Source organism: Malurus melanocephalus, unplaced genomic scaffold, assembly GCF_030028575.1.
Source record: "Malurus melanocephalus ecotype Western Australia unplaced genomic scaffold, MMel_1.1 scaffold_219, whole genome shotgun sequence".
NCBI classification, from domain to species: Eukaryota; Metazoa; Chordata; class Aves; order Passeriformes; family Maluridae; genus Malurus; species Malurus melanocephalus.
The window spans coordinates 303,292-318,827 of record NW_026623451.1 but is presented as its reverse complement, the minus strand read 5'-3'; the positions used below and the strand labels follow the sequence as shown (position 1 = coordinate 318,827).

The 15,536-nt window shown below is 38.9% G+C and overlaps 1 protein-coding gene across 6 annotated transcripts in view; it reads right to left on the bottom strand.

Moving 5' to 3' along the window:
• CIT (citron rho-interacting serine/threonine kinase) overlaps positions 1–15,536 on the bottom strand; it is a 69,174-nt gene extending 53,638 nt beyond the window's left edge. For 4 of the 6 annotated variants that reach the window (XM_057374184.1, XM_057374186.1, XM_057374185.1 and 1 more), the window contains exons 1-10: positions 15,172–15,535; positions 14,911–15,033; positions 14,042–14,183; positions 12,601–12,776; positions 11,646–11,747; positions 11,304–11,446; positions 10,353–10,446; positions 8,794–8,997; positions 8,101–8,254; positions 592–772 (exon numbers count right to left, since the gene is read on the bottom strand). In XM_057374184.1, the coding sequence (XP_057230167.1) occupies positions 592–772; positions 8,101–8,254; positions 8,794–8,997; positions 10,353–10,446; positions 11,304–11,446; positions 11,646–11,747; positions 12,601–12,776; positions 14,042–14,183; positions 14,911–15,003 (1,289 nt within the window). In that variant the 5' untranslated portion in view covers positions 15,004–15,033; positions 15,172–15,535. Of the gene's footprint in view, positions 1–591; positions 773–8,100; positions 8,255–8,793; positions 8,998–10,352; positions 10,447–11,303; positions 11,447–11,645; positions 11,748–12,600; positions 12,777–14,041; positions 14,184–14,910; positions 15,034–15,171 lie in introns of all 6 variants that reach the window. The other 2 variants (XM_057374189.1, XM_057374188.1) reach the window with 1 other exon arrangement.

The window sequence follows — 15,536 nt, the reverse complement described above, 5'->3', positions numbered from 1 at the left end:
CCAGTCTCCGAACACAAAACACAGCAATGTCCAGTCCTGCTATTTAACTTGACCCAGCAGCACGGAGCCAGCTGCCATGCAGCTCCTTCCCTTGCTCACTGACCCATCACTGCACATTCCCAGGTTAGTGGAGCTCCTTTTCTATGGATCACTGATTCAGCCTTACACATCCCCAGCACTTGGTGCCCACTCTCTGACCCAATAAAATAACACCATCCCCCTTTTCCATCTCTGAACTCCTCAGTATTCTCCTCCTTGCAGGGATCTGCAGTACCAGAATGCAATCACCTACTGCTCTATGCTTAACAGCAACAACTAATTCAAACTATTTGAACTACAATTGTATTAATAACTGRTTTAGAATTAATCTTTCCATCCCATTTTCTCCCCCTCGTCCCAGAAATAATCAGAGAACAGTAGGACATGCACAAGCCACAGCAGCAACAGATAAAACCCGAATCTGGCAGCTTCCCTACAGCAGAGCACAGGTCAGTTAAAACAGCTTTTCCCCACACACACACCATCCTCCCTGTAACAAACCTTCCCGTTTTTCCAGCGGTCCTATCCACCTAAACAATAATTCCTACTTACTCTGGTCTGAGTATCCCCAAAGCCTTGATGAATGAAAACCCCACAAACGGCAAATCTTCCCCCGAGAATCCTGCTGGGTTCAACTGGCGCGTAGAGGATAAAACCCGCGAATTCTTCTCTGGTTCATCAAAATTTGAGGTGTCATCATCAGACTTGAGAGTAGGAACGAAGGGGGGAGGAGCTGGTGGGAAAAAAGCAAGAAGAAAAGACAAAATTCAGCTACAGTTCACTCTGCAACAGTCCCACTCATTCAGTGCTTGCAATGGCACTGCAGCTCCTGCTTTTAATCTTGCTAACACAAGCAGACTGAGCTGCTGCTCTCAAAGCGTATTACAGCAACAAGAGATTAACCCCTAAGCTGCCAACATGGCTACCACTCTGCAGGCACAGCATCTCCCACACTGAGCAAACTGGGATTGAGCTTGGGCAGTAGAGATTCTGGGGTTTGGGGTTTTTTTTTCAGGTTGGGGGTTTTAACACATAAATAATAAAATCAAAGCAGCAGGCTAAGAAAATTGTTATTGCAATATAGCCAGAAGTCTGTCAATTCTGATTCATCTTAAAAAGGAAAATGTCTCCAACCTGTCCAATTAGTGACACTACCTGAGAAAGAAGCCTGATCCTGTGCTAGTCAGCTAAGGGATATATCTTACCCTTTAACACTAACAAGAATCYTCCCAGCATGGGTTTCTAATCAGCAGCAAACTAGTCTTTCTCCTGGAAGGTTCTAATAAACTATAGCTACTAGAAGCTCACTGGTCTTTAGGAAAAGAAAATTCATTTTATTTCTCTAAAAGAGCTTGCTTGAGATCTGGAACTCTTGCCGGGACACCACTGCAGTCTGGCTCTGATACAATCAGCTCTGAAGAGAGGTATAAATAGCAGGAATTACAATGTATTTCTCACTATAATTTCTAAATTGGTATCACTTAACTTGCTAAGCAGTTGTTTAATTTCAGCTGATTTTCTCGTGCTTGCTTCAGTTTAATTAACCAAAGGAACAAAAGGACAAGTTCTTCACGGTGATGTGCAGCACCCGAGCTACCTGCTGGCTTGGCTACAGTGTAGGAAAAGAATGAATGCAGAAGCCCTGCTGTGCCATTCCTACCTCATTAAATCACGTTTCCTAACATTTATTTATTTATTTCAACACTCGGGTCTCCACTCACTGCAACTCTGAGATTAGCAAAAGAGACAGCTCCTCAGCCAGCAGCTAGTGCAGCCCATTGTCGCCAGCTGATGGAAGTGGAGTGTGCTAAACCCGTTACCATGGATCCAGTACAGCCCTCCTGTAGCTGTAGGGCTGATGAAGAGTGAAGGACCGGGAACAAACATTCCAACCCCTGCAGTGCAGGCTCCCTGCTCCCGCTTTAACCCTACCTGCCTGCAGCGTGACAGACGCTGCTGCCCGCCCGTGAGTGGCAGGGGCACAGCGAGCCCCGGCTGGAGGCGCTGGCTCCCTCTAGGCTGCCACAGCCTCTCACTGCCCGCCTTTAACTCACCATTCCCTCCACAAACTACCCACCAGACCAGCATTAACAGCCCAAAAAAAAAAAAAATCTGTCTGCATAAACTGCCAAGTCCCAACTACACGCACAAGCTTTGGTAGCAGCTCCCCGAAGAGCCATCCTGACGCTGCTCCCGAGCAGGGAAGTGAGAAGAAATTCCACGAAGCAGATGCTGCTCACGTACAGCAGTTCCAAGTACATTAGAATGAGATAAATGGGGAAAATACACAAATYAAATAGGTTCTGGAGTAAGCAGTTTTGGCTTACTGGAACTTATCAGCTCCAGGACATTYAAATTTTATGTCAGTATCACGGATTTATTAATGTCTTCTATTTTRTTGGTTATAATAAAAATATATACTATAGTGCTAATATTTATGTACCATAAACAAAATTTTAAAATAAAGATTGTTGATTGGGATTTTTTTTTCAAATTACTCAGTGTCAGGATAATGCCCAGCTAGYCTTCCATTCACTCTTAATGATTAAAAACAGAGAAGTAACATAAGTATATCATCTTTAATGCAAATATAAGCCCAAAGTTGTAGTGAATTTACAGCAGAGAAGGATTAGTTCAGGATTAGTATCTTTGAGTTCAGGACCTTTGCTGAAAGAACTCTGCACGTCCTCTTACAGGAAGAGATTGCTGTGCGATTTTTTAAAATTGTTTTTGAAGGCAGATACTGTCTAYGAGGTAAAGTAATAGAGAAAATAGCAAAAGATCTTCATCTGCAAAAGTCTGGAATCTTTTTTAAAGAGGTAGCAAAAACCAACTTAGCTGTCTTTTTATAATGGTAAAAGCACCCTGTTCTGCACACCCCAGAGCCTGACAGTTAACTTCATCTCTGAAAGGAAGAACTAAAGCCTTACTTCCCACCAGAAATTAGCACAGGAGATCTTAAGAGTCATCTTCAAGCCCTTGCAATTAAAAAGAAAGTTGTTCCTCTTACCAACAATAAGAATTCCTACTCAAACCACATGCATAAAAGAAAATATCATTTAACTATGCATGCACATAAAAAGATGAAAAGCGCTCAGTGGGGGAACAATGGATGCACAAAGATAAAACTGAATGTGAGACAGAGCAAACCTTTGGGGCTGGTGGAAAACTAGTTTAAAGAACACAATGTTTTACATTACAGYTTCCTCTGATGTTAAATAAAATATGAGGACAAAGAAGAGAAATTGTGAATACTATATTTAAAAAATAATTAAAAAGTCCTTTGCCCTCTATTTTGCATTCACTAAAATACATGACTAACAGTCCAAAATGTCTGCAACTCTGCAGTAGAACTTCGTTATAATATTTGTATCAAGAAATAGTAGCAACTAAAGAGAAAACTTAGAACAGCCATTCAACAAAAACACCTCTAGATGTTTAGTAGTTCTGAACTTGTTGACAGTGRCTGAAAATGGGAAGCAGAATTTCTAAAAAGTTTCAGCACATTGGAGGAAAAAAATTGCCTAGGAGTAAGAGGGAATAACTTTATTAAAAAGGGCTAGATCCAGTCTGTCTGATGTTACTAATTATTTGGTAGCTTCTTCATACTCTTCTATTACTAAAGAATCTTTTGTCTGATGTCCAAAATACCCACAGAATAAACAGAGTAGTTTTGTAAAACCAAGCTAAAACAGACAAGCAATTTTTTTCTCAAGTGTGGGTCACATGATGACAATCTCTAGTTAAGTTATTATTTCTTGCTTAAAATCAGCTGTCACACAACAATGGTATTTTCAGAACAAGATGAAGACTGGTGAATGCAAATACATTGATGTGCTTATCAGTTGCTTCTTTAAAGGGAAGAATCCTTTAGCAGAGGTCAAGATAAGCCTCTGAGAAGTAAATGTGAACACTATGCCATCACATCTGACAAGGTGACAAATTTGCACTTTTCTCAGGCTCGCCCAAAAGGGAGGCAAAAGTATTACTCAAAAAGACAGTGAACCCAGTGCCTCCACTCACACAAACTGGTTGGGTAGCAAGACYTCCTTTTGTCTCCGATACGTTACAACGAACGCACATGTTCTGTTTACCATTTAAAGTATCTTGTAGCGAACTGCATATTTTTAAAAAGCAAATTCTTTGCCTAGATACCTCCCCACTTGTGGAAGGATGTAACCCTCTTCCATCTGTTCCAAAGAATGACTTTCAGAGGAAAAGGGGGTGTTGTAGGTCTCCCCACTTGTGGAAGGATGTAACCCTCTTCCATCTGTTCCAAAGAATGACTTTCAGAGGAAAAGGGGGTGTTGTAGGTTGTTAAGGGGAAAGAAAAAAAAAAAAAGGAAAAAAAGGAAAAAGGAAAAATCCAAAAGCAACACACACACTCCAGTACTTTAATCAGCTTATCATTAAGATTAGGTAAAATGTCTCTTACAGAAAAAAAAGCCGGTTTTTTTTTTATTCTGCATTAGTGTGTRTATTTATGACTGGTACAAAGAACATTGCCTTAACCAGGTCTTTCCATCCTTTCAAAATATTTTCATGCAAATTCACAAAAGAGAGACTGCATTTCCCATGGGACAGTGAAAGACTCAACTGATATAGGAAACTTAAAGGCAATACAGAATGTTTCTTAAGGATAAAAATGTGTCTCTTCTTGATCTACAAGGTGATCTATAAATGCTTTCTGAAGAAAAGCATCCACACAGCCTTTTTAAATAGGTTAGGTATTACTCTTCCTCAGGCTCTAACAGACCTATTTGAGAAAGTGTTATAAAAGAAAAATAGACAATCCCAGTGATRTAATTTGAGGATGTTTCCGCTAAGATCACTTATAAAAAAGGTACTGTTCTAGTTTTAATCTGTCTATAMAATATTATCTTAACACCTTTGCTGTTTTGCCAAGACAATGATSCAACACATACATTTCTATTAATAAAAGTGATTTCCAACCTGCAATTCAAGTGATCTCCACTTCAAGAAACAAGTCAACACATTTTTCTGAAGACAAGAATTTAAATGAAAYACCACAATGTGCGACTGTTAACATATTGAATGCCAAAGTGTCTTGGATTGATGAATTATGAGATTTGGGTTCTGCCTGTTTAATAGCAGAAAACAGTCTAAAAATCAGTCTTCAATACTTTCTCAAGTTCTTCTGTTTGCACAAGACATTAATCCTTGTCTTTTCATATATATAGCTGCCATATCCAAGTCCAAATACGCCATTCCATTTTCAAGACTTCTTGGACTGTAGTTACAAAGCAATTCTTAAAATGAAAGGCTCTTTATGCCACACAYATTCTGCTTAGATAAGAATGAAAGTCTTCTGACCATCTCCCAGTTAGCAGATTTTTGGTTCCAAATTAAAAAGTTGATGTAGTTCATGGATTTCAAATAACAAAAAACAGCTAACAAAATCTCCAAATTATATAGAACAGAGCCTTATTGCAGATAACCCAAGTATGTCATTCCCCTATTCYTTACCTCTGATTTTAGATACCTATWAAGTACTCAAATGGTTCTGTTATCAACTTTCCAGTGAAATATCTGATCATTTACCTGAAGCACAGATAGAAATATGTTCATTTCAGGTAAATAAATTTCAAACTATTTTCAGAAAAGTCTGCTAAGTAAATCAACACACACTTTTGAAAGGTTTGAATTATTTTATTTTTGGAAAGGAAGTGTGGTGGTGTCTGTTTTGGGGTCAGTTTGTTTTTTTTAATAAACTTCAGAAGTCATTAAACAGGAGAAAACAACAGAGTAGAATCTATAAAAGTGTTTCAGTACAATACTCCAACAAAGGGGTAAATCATTGAGACAAATTAAGTTAAAYCTGACCTTAGGTTTAATGGTTTGATTCTGTTTCTGTAACTTAAGAGCTCCTTCTACAGAGACACACTACTTGAACCCAGGGAAGTTAGGAGCTTTTTTTAGAGGCAATGATCTTTTGGAAAGGGGTTTACTAAAAAGTCAAGTGTTTCATAGGTTACCATAACAACAAAATGTAACAATGAAAAGCCCCTTAATGACACATTCTTAACCAAAATCGGTGCATTAAGAATGGCTATCCTGGAGCTCTCAGCATGATAATTAAATATCTGCAAGGCAAAGACACCAATTTTTTCCCTACCTGAAATAGAAATTACATCACTGCCCTTATAGACTCTAAGAAAGTCTGACTACACTGATAAAGAATTTGTTTAACGGTCGTGGGATCAGAGTCATTTCCGYTGGCAAAGGCTTTAGGACCACCAAGTCCAAAATTCCATCACCCCAAAGTCWTTGACCAGGTTAACTTGAGGAAGTGGGATTCTTTATTGTAAATCTAAACCCTATGACCTCTTCCAGCACTCCCTTTCTCAGGCTGCCATTGCTCCAAGTTAAACACCATTATCAGCAGAGGTCAAGATTAGAAAGAAACCTTTAACTCTTAGAGAGCCTGGGTCAAACATGACACAGGTTCTGAACAGAATGACAGCAATAGTGCTCTGAAAAACCAGCACAGGGAGAGCCACTGCCGAGAGCAAAGCAATAGGTGATACATTGAATCTGCTGCTTGAAGCAAGGAGACTGCTGTGTTTTGTGCTAGTTACAGTGGGGGTTTATCAAGTATGAGGCATAACAACCAAGTGAGGGGTCAAAACTGCACGAATCCTCACAGTAGGTAGATGTGGATATTACACAGAATGATGCAATCCACTGGCCAGCTGCAGACAGAAATGGGATTTTTAAAATCCCAATTGATTATGCCAACATTATAACCACACCAGGGCTGCCTACAGGCTGGTCCATCAGCATCACCACTGTCACATGAAATGGCAAAATGCTCCATTAACTCGTGCAGCTGTGTGAACACTAGACAGGCAATTGCCAAGGAAACACCAGAACATATGCTCACATGTCATTCCTCTTTCTATATCTGGGATAATATGATATAAATGCAACACAAAATCCAAGAACAGAAACTGGTGGCTTAGGCAGGGCTCTGGGGAGAGAAGGCAGAGAGCACTGGGAAATGTATGCTAAAGGGATGAAAAGGGCTCGAGGCTCAACGGCTCTCAGAGGACAGRAACAATGGAATTTAACAGAACAGCAGCTCCACAAGTTCAAAATTAATGAATCAACAAAAAAGTGAGCAAACAGTCTGTAGAGCTGACAGCTGAAGTGCTGAGATAGTCATCAAAAGTAGAAGCACTGGCTTAGCAATTTATCATAGAAAATGGAGCACAATCATTGCCTTACAGCATATTTGATAAAAAATGTAAGGCAGACATGTTGCTTGCCCACATAATCTTACAGCCCAAATGATTTAAAATACTGTCCAACACAATCATATCCCTATACAGAGATCACCGATGAACTGTGAAATATTTGCTTTTGCCATGGAGCTGGTGCCTCAGTAGTTCCAAATACTAAATTCCATTGCTTACATAGCAATATAAACAGTTTTCTGCATATAAAATTATCTGGTTCACTGCTTTTATTCTATTCCTGGTTGAATGAACAGATTTTTGACCAAAAAGAGTAGTAATACATTATCCCCATTGACTTTGAMAAAAACTCCAACAGCCCTATGGCCAACATCAGCTACTGGAGCTACCAGAAGTAAACCAACCTCAATGAAATTGGTTCACAAGCAACAAAAGAGAAAGCTGAAGATAAAACAATGGAAAAAAAAAAAAAAGACAAAGCCAAAATTAAGCAAATTGAGGTGGGAAAGGTCTGAACGAACATACTGATGCAGCTGAGAAAGGACATGGAAAGGGCCATTTTGATTTTCCAGTCTAGTGCCTGCAGTAATATGGCAATTGCATCAGAAATTCATATGGAGTTTTATTAAACTTCTTCTTACCATAAAGTTTTCACCTGAGATGACAACATAGCCTTTGCAAAAATCAAAATGACCTCTTTTGTTAAAAACACCTGCTCCAGGACACAGTCCTATTTTATTATGAATGATTTAGATTAAACACACATTTAAATACTCACATTGTATACATATTYCCATTACCCAAAATGAGAAATTGTTTACAAACACAATTTCATTCTACTTACAATTACGGATATTGTTCCAGTCAATCTTAGAAAAAAATGGATGGCAGCAGAGACCCTCATAGCCCAGCCTTTCCTTCTGCCCACAGAGCAGGCTCTGGATCAAGTCAAGGAAGTCACTGCTAACTTTCACATACTCTGGGAACTTCAGAAATCTCTGCATTAGAAAGAAATGGATTTCTGCTCAGTAGGAAAACAGGCGCAGAATGGTAAGATTAAGTTTCATTATTCTGAGATATGTCAGGTACAAAGGGTGAATATTTATAGCACACAAATAAAAGCATGGTGCATTTTATCCCAACAGGCTTTTATATGCATTTACTGCAGTAAAGATAAGAACAGAGGAACCATCATTCCCACCCAGGCAAATGGGATCCCAGGTCACCGTGTTATGTGAACAATAGCCAATGGCATGAACAAATGGAAGAGTAAAACAAGACACTTCCCCAGAAAATTGTTACAAACTTCAGAAGGTTTGTGGCTTAGGATTTTTGAATCAGGGATGATGACACCTGTTACAAAAATAACTTGGTATCTATAATACAGAGACATACAAATACAATATAATGAACATATTCCAAATATTTTATGAACGTTATGAAGTAAGAGACATCCACAAACTTTTTTTCAAGTTGAGAAAAGGAGTCTTTAGTTATAGCCTTTTTACTGGAGAAAAAGGAAACGAGTTCTCTCTACCTGGAAGTTCATGATGTTATTGAAAGTTTTTGCTGAAGTGCCTTCAGTAAAAGGAGACCTTCCATAAATCATTTCATAGGCRATGACTCCAAGGGACCACCAGTCACATTCAGGGCCGTAGGAGGCTTTGCCATCCCCMCCCAACCCTGTCAGCATCTCTGGTGCCATGTAGTCAGGTGTGCCCACAGGGAGCCTGGCATTTACCTAGAAACAAAGATAAACCAAGTGAAAGTACAGCACTTTTTGCTCAGTGTCATCTTGGTAATAAACCTAAAGTTTTATACTTTTTCCCTTTTTTTTTTTTTTTTATGAGACATAATTTTTAGCCCTCCAAGTGAATTTTAAGTAAGTAATTTTAAGCAAAGCTGTTCAGCAAATAAGTGCCAGGTTAAGGAGACTGCTCATAAACAAACAACACAAGATCTTTGGTATAAAAAGAGACAAATTATCAGAGTTAATTATTACTATAAAGTACAAACTGTTAAAGTAGAAAAGGAGCATTCCAAAAATCACAAGATTATTAAATTGATAATTTAAGCAGCAAATATACTCTAGCACTACTGATTCAGCTAGTATTAACAGGGACGTGATAGCTGGAATTTCAAAACTGGTCAAATTTAGACAGAAATCCTCCCTGCCCTCATTCAATTCTCTGTCACCCCTACCTTTTTACCTTGTGTTCATGATCAGCAAAGGACTGCTTAGAAAAGGTAATTCAAAAGCCAATGATGCAATCATTTTTGCACTGAGTGGCATAAAGAATGAAACAAAACAGCAGGCAGGCTAACACAAAAACCTGAGGRTGACTGAAGAGATAGTGTGAAGAAAAAATTTGAAAGGAAAATGCAATGCAGAGAAGCACTAAAAATGGAAGAAGAGAGAAAACAGGATATTAAGAATCACATTACAAAGAAAATTTTATGGAAAAATAAAAACTGTAAAAAGAGACAGAAATATACTACAGAACTTCATGTTCTCACTTCGATGCATTTAAATTTTTAAAATTTTCACTGGAAGTTGTATGCAGTTACCAAAACTTAGAAGCATCTTATTAAAAACTTCACTGATTCAGATTTGAATGTTGTGCTTTTTGAGGGTGAGTGAATCCCTGAACATTTAAATGTGACTCATTTTGATCAAGAGCTCCCCAGTCTTCAAAGTTATGCCACTTTAGTTACAACAGACACAATTTTCATTCCAACTATAAATCCCTGTCCTCTTTAAGCACAGCAATGAACAGCTGCAAGAACCTTCAGAAGTATGGTTTTATATCACAGTGCAGCACCTTGAGAAAGCAGACTTACCTTTGCCTTTCTTGTGTGTTCATATTTTAATAAGCAAACRCGTATCTATTGGGGGCTGCAAAAGATACTCTAACTCATGCTTGAAAAGCCATTTACAAATGGAAAAATACGATTGTGAATAGATTCCACACTAGACAGGAAAGGTAGAAGAGAGAAGAGCAAGGTGTAATCAAAGARCAGATACCAAGTTAGTGTTCCCTTTTTGACTGGACTATCCAAACAAGCCACAGACAAAGTCTAAATCTACATTGTTACCGTTTTGTTTGCTGTCATTTTGGCAGCTGACCCAAAGTCCACCAGTTTAATGTGTCCTGTTCGGTCAATAAGAACATTCTCTGGTTTGATATCTCTATAAGCAACAAGAAGAAAGCAATCAGAACCTTTCCATACCATTCCCTGCTGTCACACTCAGGTATTAGGATATCCCTTATTCAGCTGTACTCAACCACATGCATAAAGCCTTACAAGCAGGAGTCTTATTTCCAACAGTTGTCTTGTTTCCAARCAAATATGGAAGTATTAAAGTTCCCGTTATTTCATGGAAGGTTAATAATTGTTGACAGCAGATGAAAGGTGATCTTGCACCTTGACCACATTGTAACTGAGTTACAATAAAGTATCTTGTAGTTTTCTTTCCAAATTCTCTCAGCTTATTCTGCACATCTTCCAAATCAAGCAGTGACCTTGCGCTAGAAAGTCAGTGGTTTAAGTGCAGCCACTACAAACTTGGAACATAAAATACTTTCTAACATTTCCACGCCCTCAGAAGGRAATAACTTTTTAAAATACCAATATGATTTGAAAATGCACACAGTAACAGCCACAAAGCCTTGAGAGAAAACTCTGTGATATTTAACTACTCCAACATCCTATACTGCCTTATTCACCAATCAGCACACAACAATTTTTAACAATTACATTAATTTCCCATAGTATTTGGTGCCAAAAGCAGCAATCTATGGAAAATACTTAAATTTTTTATACTGCAACATAAAGGCTCCTTTTTACTGAGCCTCCAGAAAAATATATGTAACAATCCTTTCTCGATATTAGTCTGAACTTTACATCAAAGTTAATGCCCTGAGCTACAATTATAGTTGGGAGTCTGATTAATTTTCTAATTTTGTCTTCTGACACAGCATGYGAAATACTGTCCTGAAAGAGGACAGAATATAGGAAGGAGCACACAAAGCAACCCTTACATACCGGTGGACATAGCCCATCTGATGGACACTGTGAATGGCCAAAACCAACTCTGCAAGGTAAAACTGCACCATATTCTCATCCAGCTGGTCCTCATATCTGTTTAACAGTGACAGCAAGTCCCCTCCAGGCTGATACTCCATAACCTACATAAAATTTTAAAGGAACAGATATACAAGATAACCCATTCAACTCYCCACTATTACATTGGGTACATAGCAAACAGTGGTATGTAGCGCAGGAAAACTTACAGGAAAACGAGCCCATTTTAACCATCACATTGTTCTTTAATTAAACAACAGCAATGGTGTTCAATAGAGGARAAAATCAAAGACTAGGCATTACCAAGTAGAGATTTTTCTTGTCTTGAAATGCATATTGTAACTGTGGAATCCATGGACTGGTGCTTTGAGCTAATATGCTGCGTTCTTCCTCAAAAAATGACACCTACCAAAAAAATGTGCAGTTACATCATGAGAGGGAGTGAGAATACATTAGAATCCCCTAGTTTTAGAAAAACTTGGCACACATGAAAAAAAATTACGCAGAAATTAGGTGCTATTTCCTGAACAAGTGCCATATGAGGGTAGCATCATACTTTGATTTCCTGTCAGTCTATGCCACAGAAAGGGTAATTTTAGTTTAGCTTCATTTCTGCTAGCCACAAACAGTGCTGCGGGATGTCAGAAGCAGCCTTACTGCACCATGTATTGGGAAYAACTGATGCAGATATTGTATAAATTCTTGAGGTGTCTCATGGAGTATCTCTGTCCTACTTGTCATCGCATGTCAGCAAAGATTAACTTCTGTTTCTCACCRAACTATGAGAACAACCTCCATTATCCCTTTTTTAAGTTTCCAAGTAACACATTTCTCAAGCTAGCGAGAGGCTCTCCATAAAAATCCAGTCACCACAGTTTGCCTTCACACCCACTCTTGACATTCTACGTCGCTTTAAAATAAAAAAAATCTTTAATGAATAGATTSAAAATTCAAGCCATCATCAACAAGATCAATACTGATTCAGTGGATTTGTCATCTGTTTTTCTTTTCTTATAATTAGATGGGAAGCTCTTTACAACAAGGGCCAAGTTTTGGCACCTCATCTGATAGACCCATAGACTGTGACGATGGCTTTGAAACGCAGCAAAACTACACACAAATTTATTGCTTCCCTGAAATGTAGGATGAACTTTCTTAAGATATATTTTTAACTCAATTCTAATAATAGTGACAGAAAGGAAGTGTTCAACAAATTGCAATTTATCCTCCTACTGTCATAACAGACAAATATACATACRTGCTCCTGTGCCAGCAAGGACTCCTTGCTCATCACCTTCATAGCATAGACATCACCAGTGACTTTCTCTCTCACTACTTTGACATCTGCAAAGTGACCACAGCCAACCACACTCTTTACTTCAAAATCCTTCACACTGGGTTGTAGCTCCTTTAGCTCAGTGATAGCCTCTGCATCTATAAAAATAAAATACTTATTTTTACATTACACAACTGGCATTTTATAAACGAGACAAGATTGAAACTGGGGAATAAAACTTAAAAAGCAAAAAAAACCGCGACAAACTAAAATCAAAAAACCCCAACATTTAGTTACAGATTCTCAAGAAATGTTAAATCTTTCCAGAATATGCTTCTTAAAAATAACAGCATGCATCAGAACTAGAAAAAGACTGTATCAATGCAGAGTTAAGTCTGAAATATGGTACATACAAAAGGATCAGGAAATGCTAAGACAGTTCCCATAGCAACCATAATTCTGTCCCATTCATAACATCAGAGGCTGAGAACCTCTTTGGTTTCTAACTTCTTGCCATCCATCCTTTACCAATACAAAGTATATTCTCTGAACACAAGGGCTTTACTCAGCAGGTTCTAGTGCAGGGGCAGGGTTTGCTCCTCTGCCTGAGGGAGGCACCAGYCTATTGTCTAACAACCAACCACAGGCATTCATTGCAGATATTCAGCTCAAGTTTTCCACAGACTAGTTCCAACCAGCATGCACTGTGATGATCAATCACTCACAAGAGATTGTTCTAAAAATTCTTCAAACTAGCAGAAAATCAGTGTCTGCAAATAATACTACAAACCATTGGGTGGAATTATTACATAGGGCGCGAGATGTTACTTGTAACCAAATGTCTTTCTGCTATATCTTAATAGAAAAATCGATGGAAATTTCCTCTTCCCCAAAAGAAATCTGGGSACATTATCAGTAAAATATTTACTCCTTTAGAACTTTTATTTCTGAAGCACAGAAATAATATTTACAAGTCATACTTGCAAAATTTGGGTAACGCATGGAGTCCAAAAGGTGAAAGAGCCAAAGATTACCAAGTTCCTCTCTCAAATATTCTTTTTTCTTAGTCACTATCTTGCTTGCAACTTCTGACATCCTTCCACGGTGCATACTTGGAGCTTTGCTGTAGCCAGTATTCACTTTCCAAGAAAGTACTTCCCCAAATATAAATACAGTACAGACTAAGGAGGATGCACATGTGAGTCACAGCACTTCAAAAGCCACTTGCATTTGATCCTCTCAAACCTGAACAAAGCTTTACTAAGAATGCCAAGATCCCTTTTGCAGTGTTGAGTCTGCCAACAAAGTCAGATGCTCAAAGCCCTGGGTTACAATCAAAGCAACTAAAGCATTACTCTAACATCCAGATTCTTAAGAACTATTTTATTTWAAAAACCCTGAAAATTAGTCTAAACAAACTTACACTTCTTGACAAAGTTGCCAACATGTTTAATTTTCATTAAGGCAGGGTTTCTGCATTCTTCAAAAAGTACAAATAATGAATCAAGGATGCCTTCCCGGGAGAGAGGAGACATCTGCTGTTGAGTCACAAAGAGTGGCTTCCCCTGGAAAAAAAAAGCAGCAACAGCAGATGGAGACTCAGACAACAATGAAAAGCCTCAAATCAATAACAGATGTATAGAGCAGATTATATATTATCCATTTTAAAATCACTATTTCAGAAATTAGGCAAATTGTATAGAAGTGTGAGGTAAATACATGAACTCACTGTGTCTATCTGTAATAGCTATTACAGGTATTTTCTTTGAGACAAAGCAATCCTTTAAAAACAATTTCAAGAAAGCCATGATTCAAATTTTAACTATCTAAATCCTCCTGATAACTGATCTGACTAGTTTTTTTCCTTGACATTGCATCATGTGGGTACTCAGCATCAATAGTAGCTCTAGAAGGAAAACCTGCTGAACCTCAGTTGATCAAATAGCAGTCCCTCAGATAAATTCATCTCAGAACAAACCTACAGCTACTTCACCCATGAAAAAAGAAAGAAGATTACAGGGCACAGAATGCAATATTCCATCTTTACATGAAAAAGTCCATCAAGTTAAACATTAGCAGATGCACAAAACATAAGACCAGCTACTACCCAGTGAACCTTGTGCAAACTAGRTAACTTTGAACTTCACCTAGTTATCCCTTTTTTACCCCTTTTCCCAAAGAATGACACAGGCATGATTTCAGCATCCAAACAAGCAAAATTGTATTTCAAAATACTGGGAATGAACATGGACAAAACCAAGATCAGCTGCTCTCAGATCAGATGTTCTTCACCTGAAAGAGCAGATTTAGCCGAGAAACTCGGCTGGTGATGGGCTCCATTGGTCCTGCCTCGACTGGATTTCGGGCACATTTAAATTTCAACATCTTTACAGCTTATCCCATATAAACGATGACCTGAAAAAGAGAACATTGAGGAGGCACTTGACTGGCTGACTTTAAGTAAAAGATGAGGTTAAGGGGGAATGTAATTTAAGCAACATCCGCATTTCCTTGGGGACAAAATTCATAAGTTTAAATGTGCCTGAAGCATACCAGCAAGTAAAGTGGGGAGAGGCACAGAAGCAATGACKTTGAAGATCTCTGAGATCATCGAGTCCAACCTGAACCCCACCGCATCAATTTCCCCATGGCACTCAGCACATCAGCCACTCTTGCCTTAAACAACTGTGACTCCACCACCTCGGACCCCTCCAAACTCCGGAGTTTGCGGCGTGGAGCACCGAGCCCCGCTCAGCGCCGCCCCGTCCCAAACCCCGTTCTCCCAGCCCCGGGTTCCACTCAGCCCCCGGGTCCCTCAGATCAGCCCTGCCCCAAGCCACGTTCTCCCAGCCCCGGGCTCCCCTCAGCGCCCCGGGTCCCTCAGAGCCGCCCTGCCCCAAGCCCAGTTCTCTCAGTCC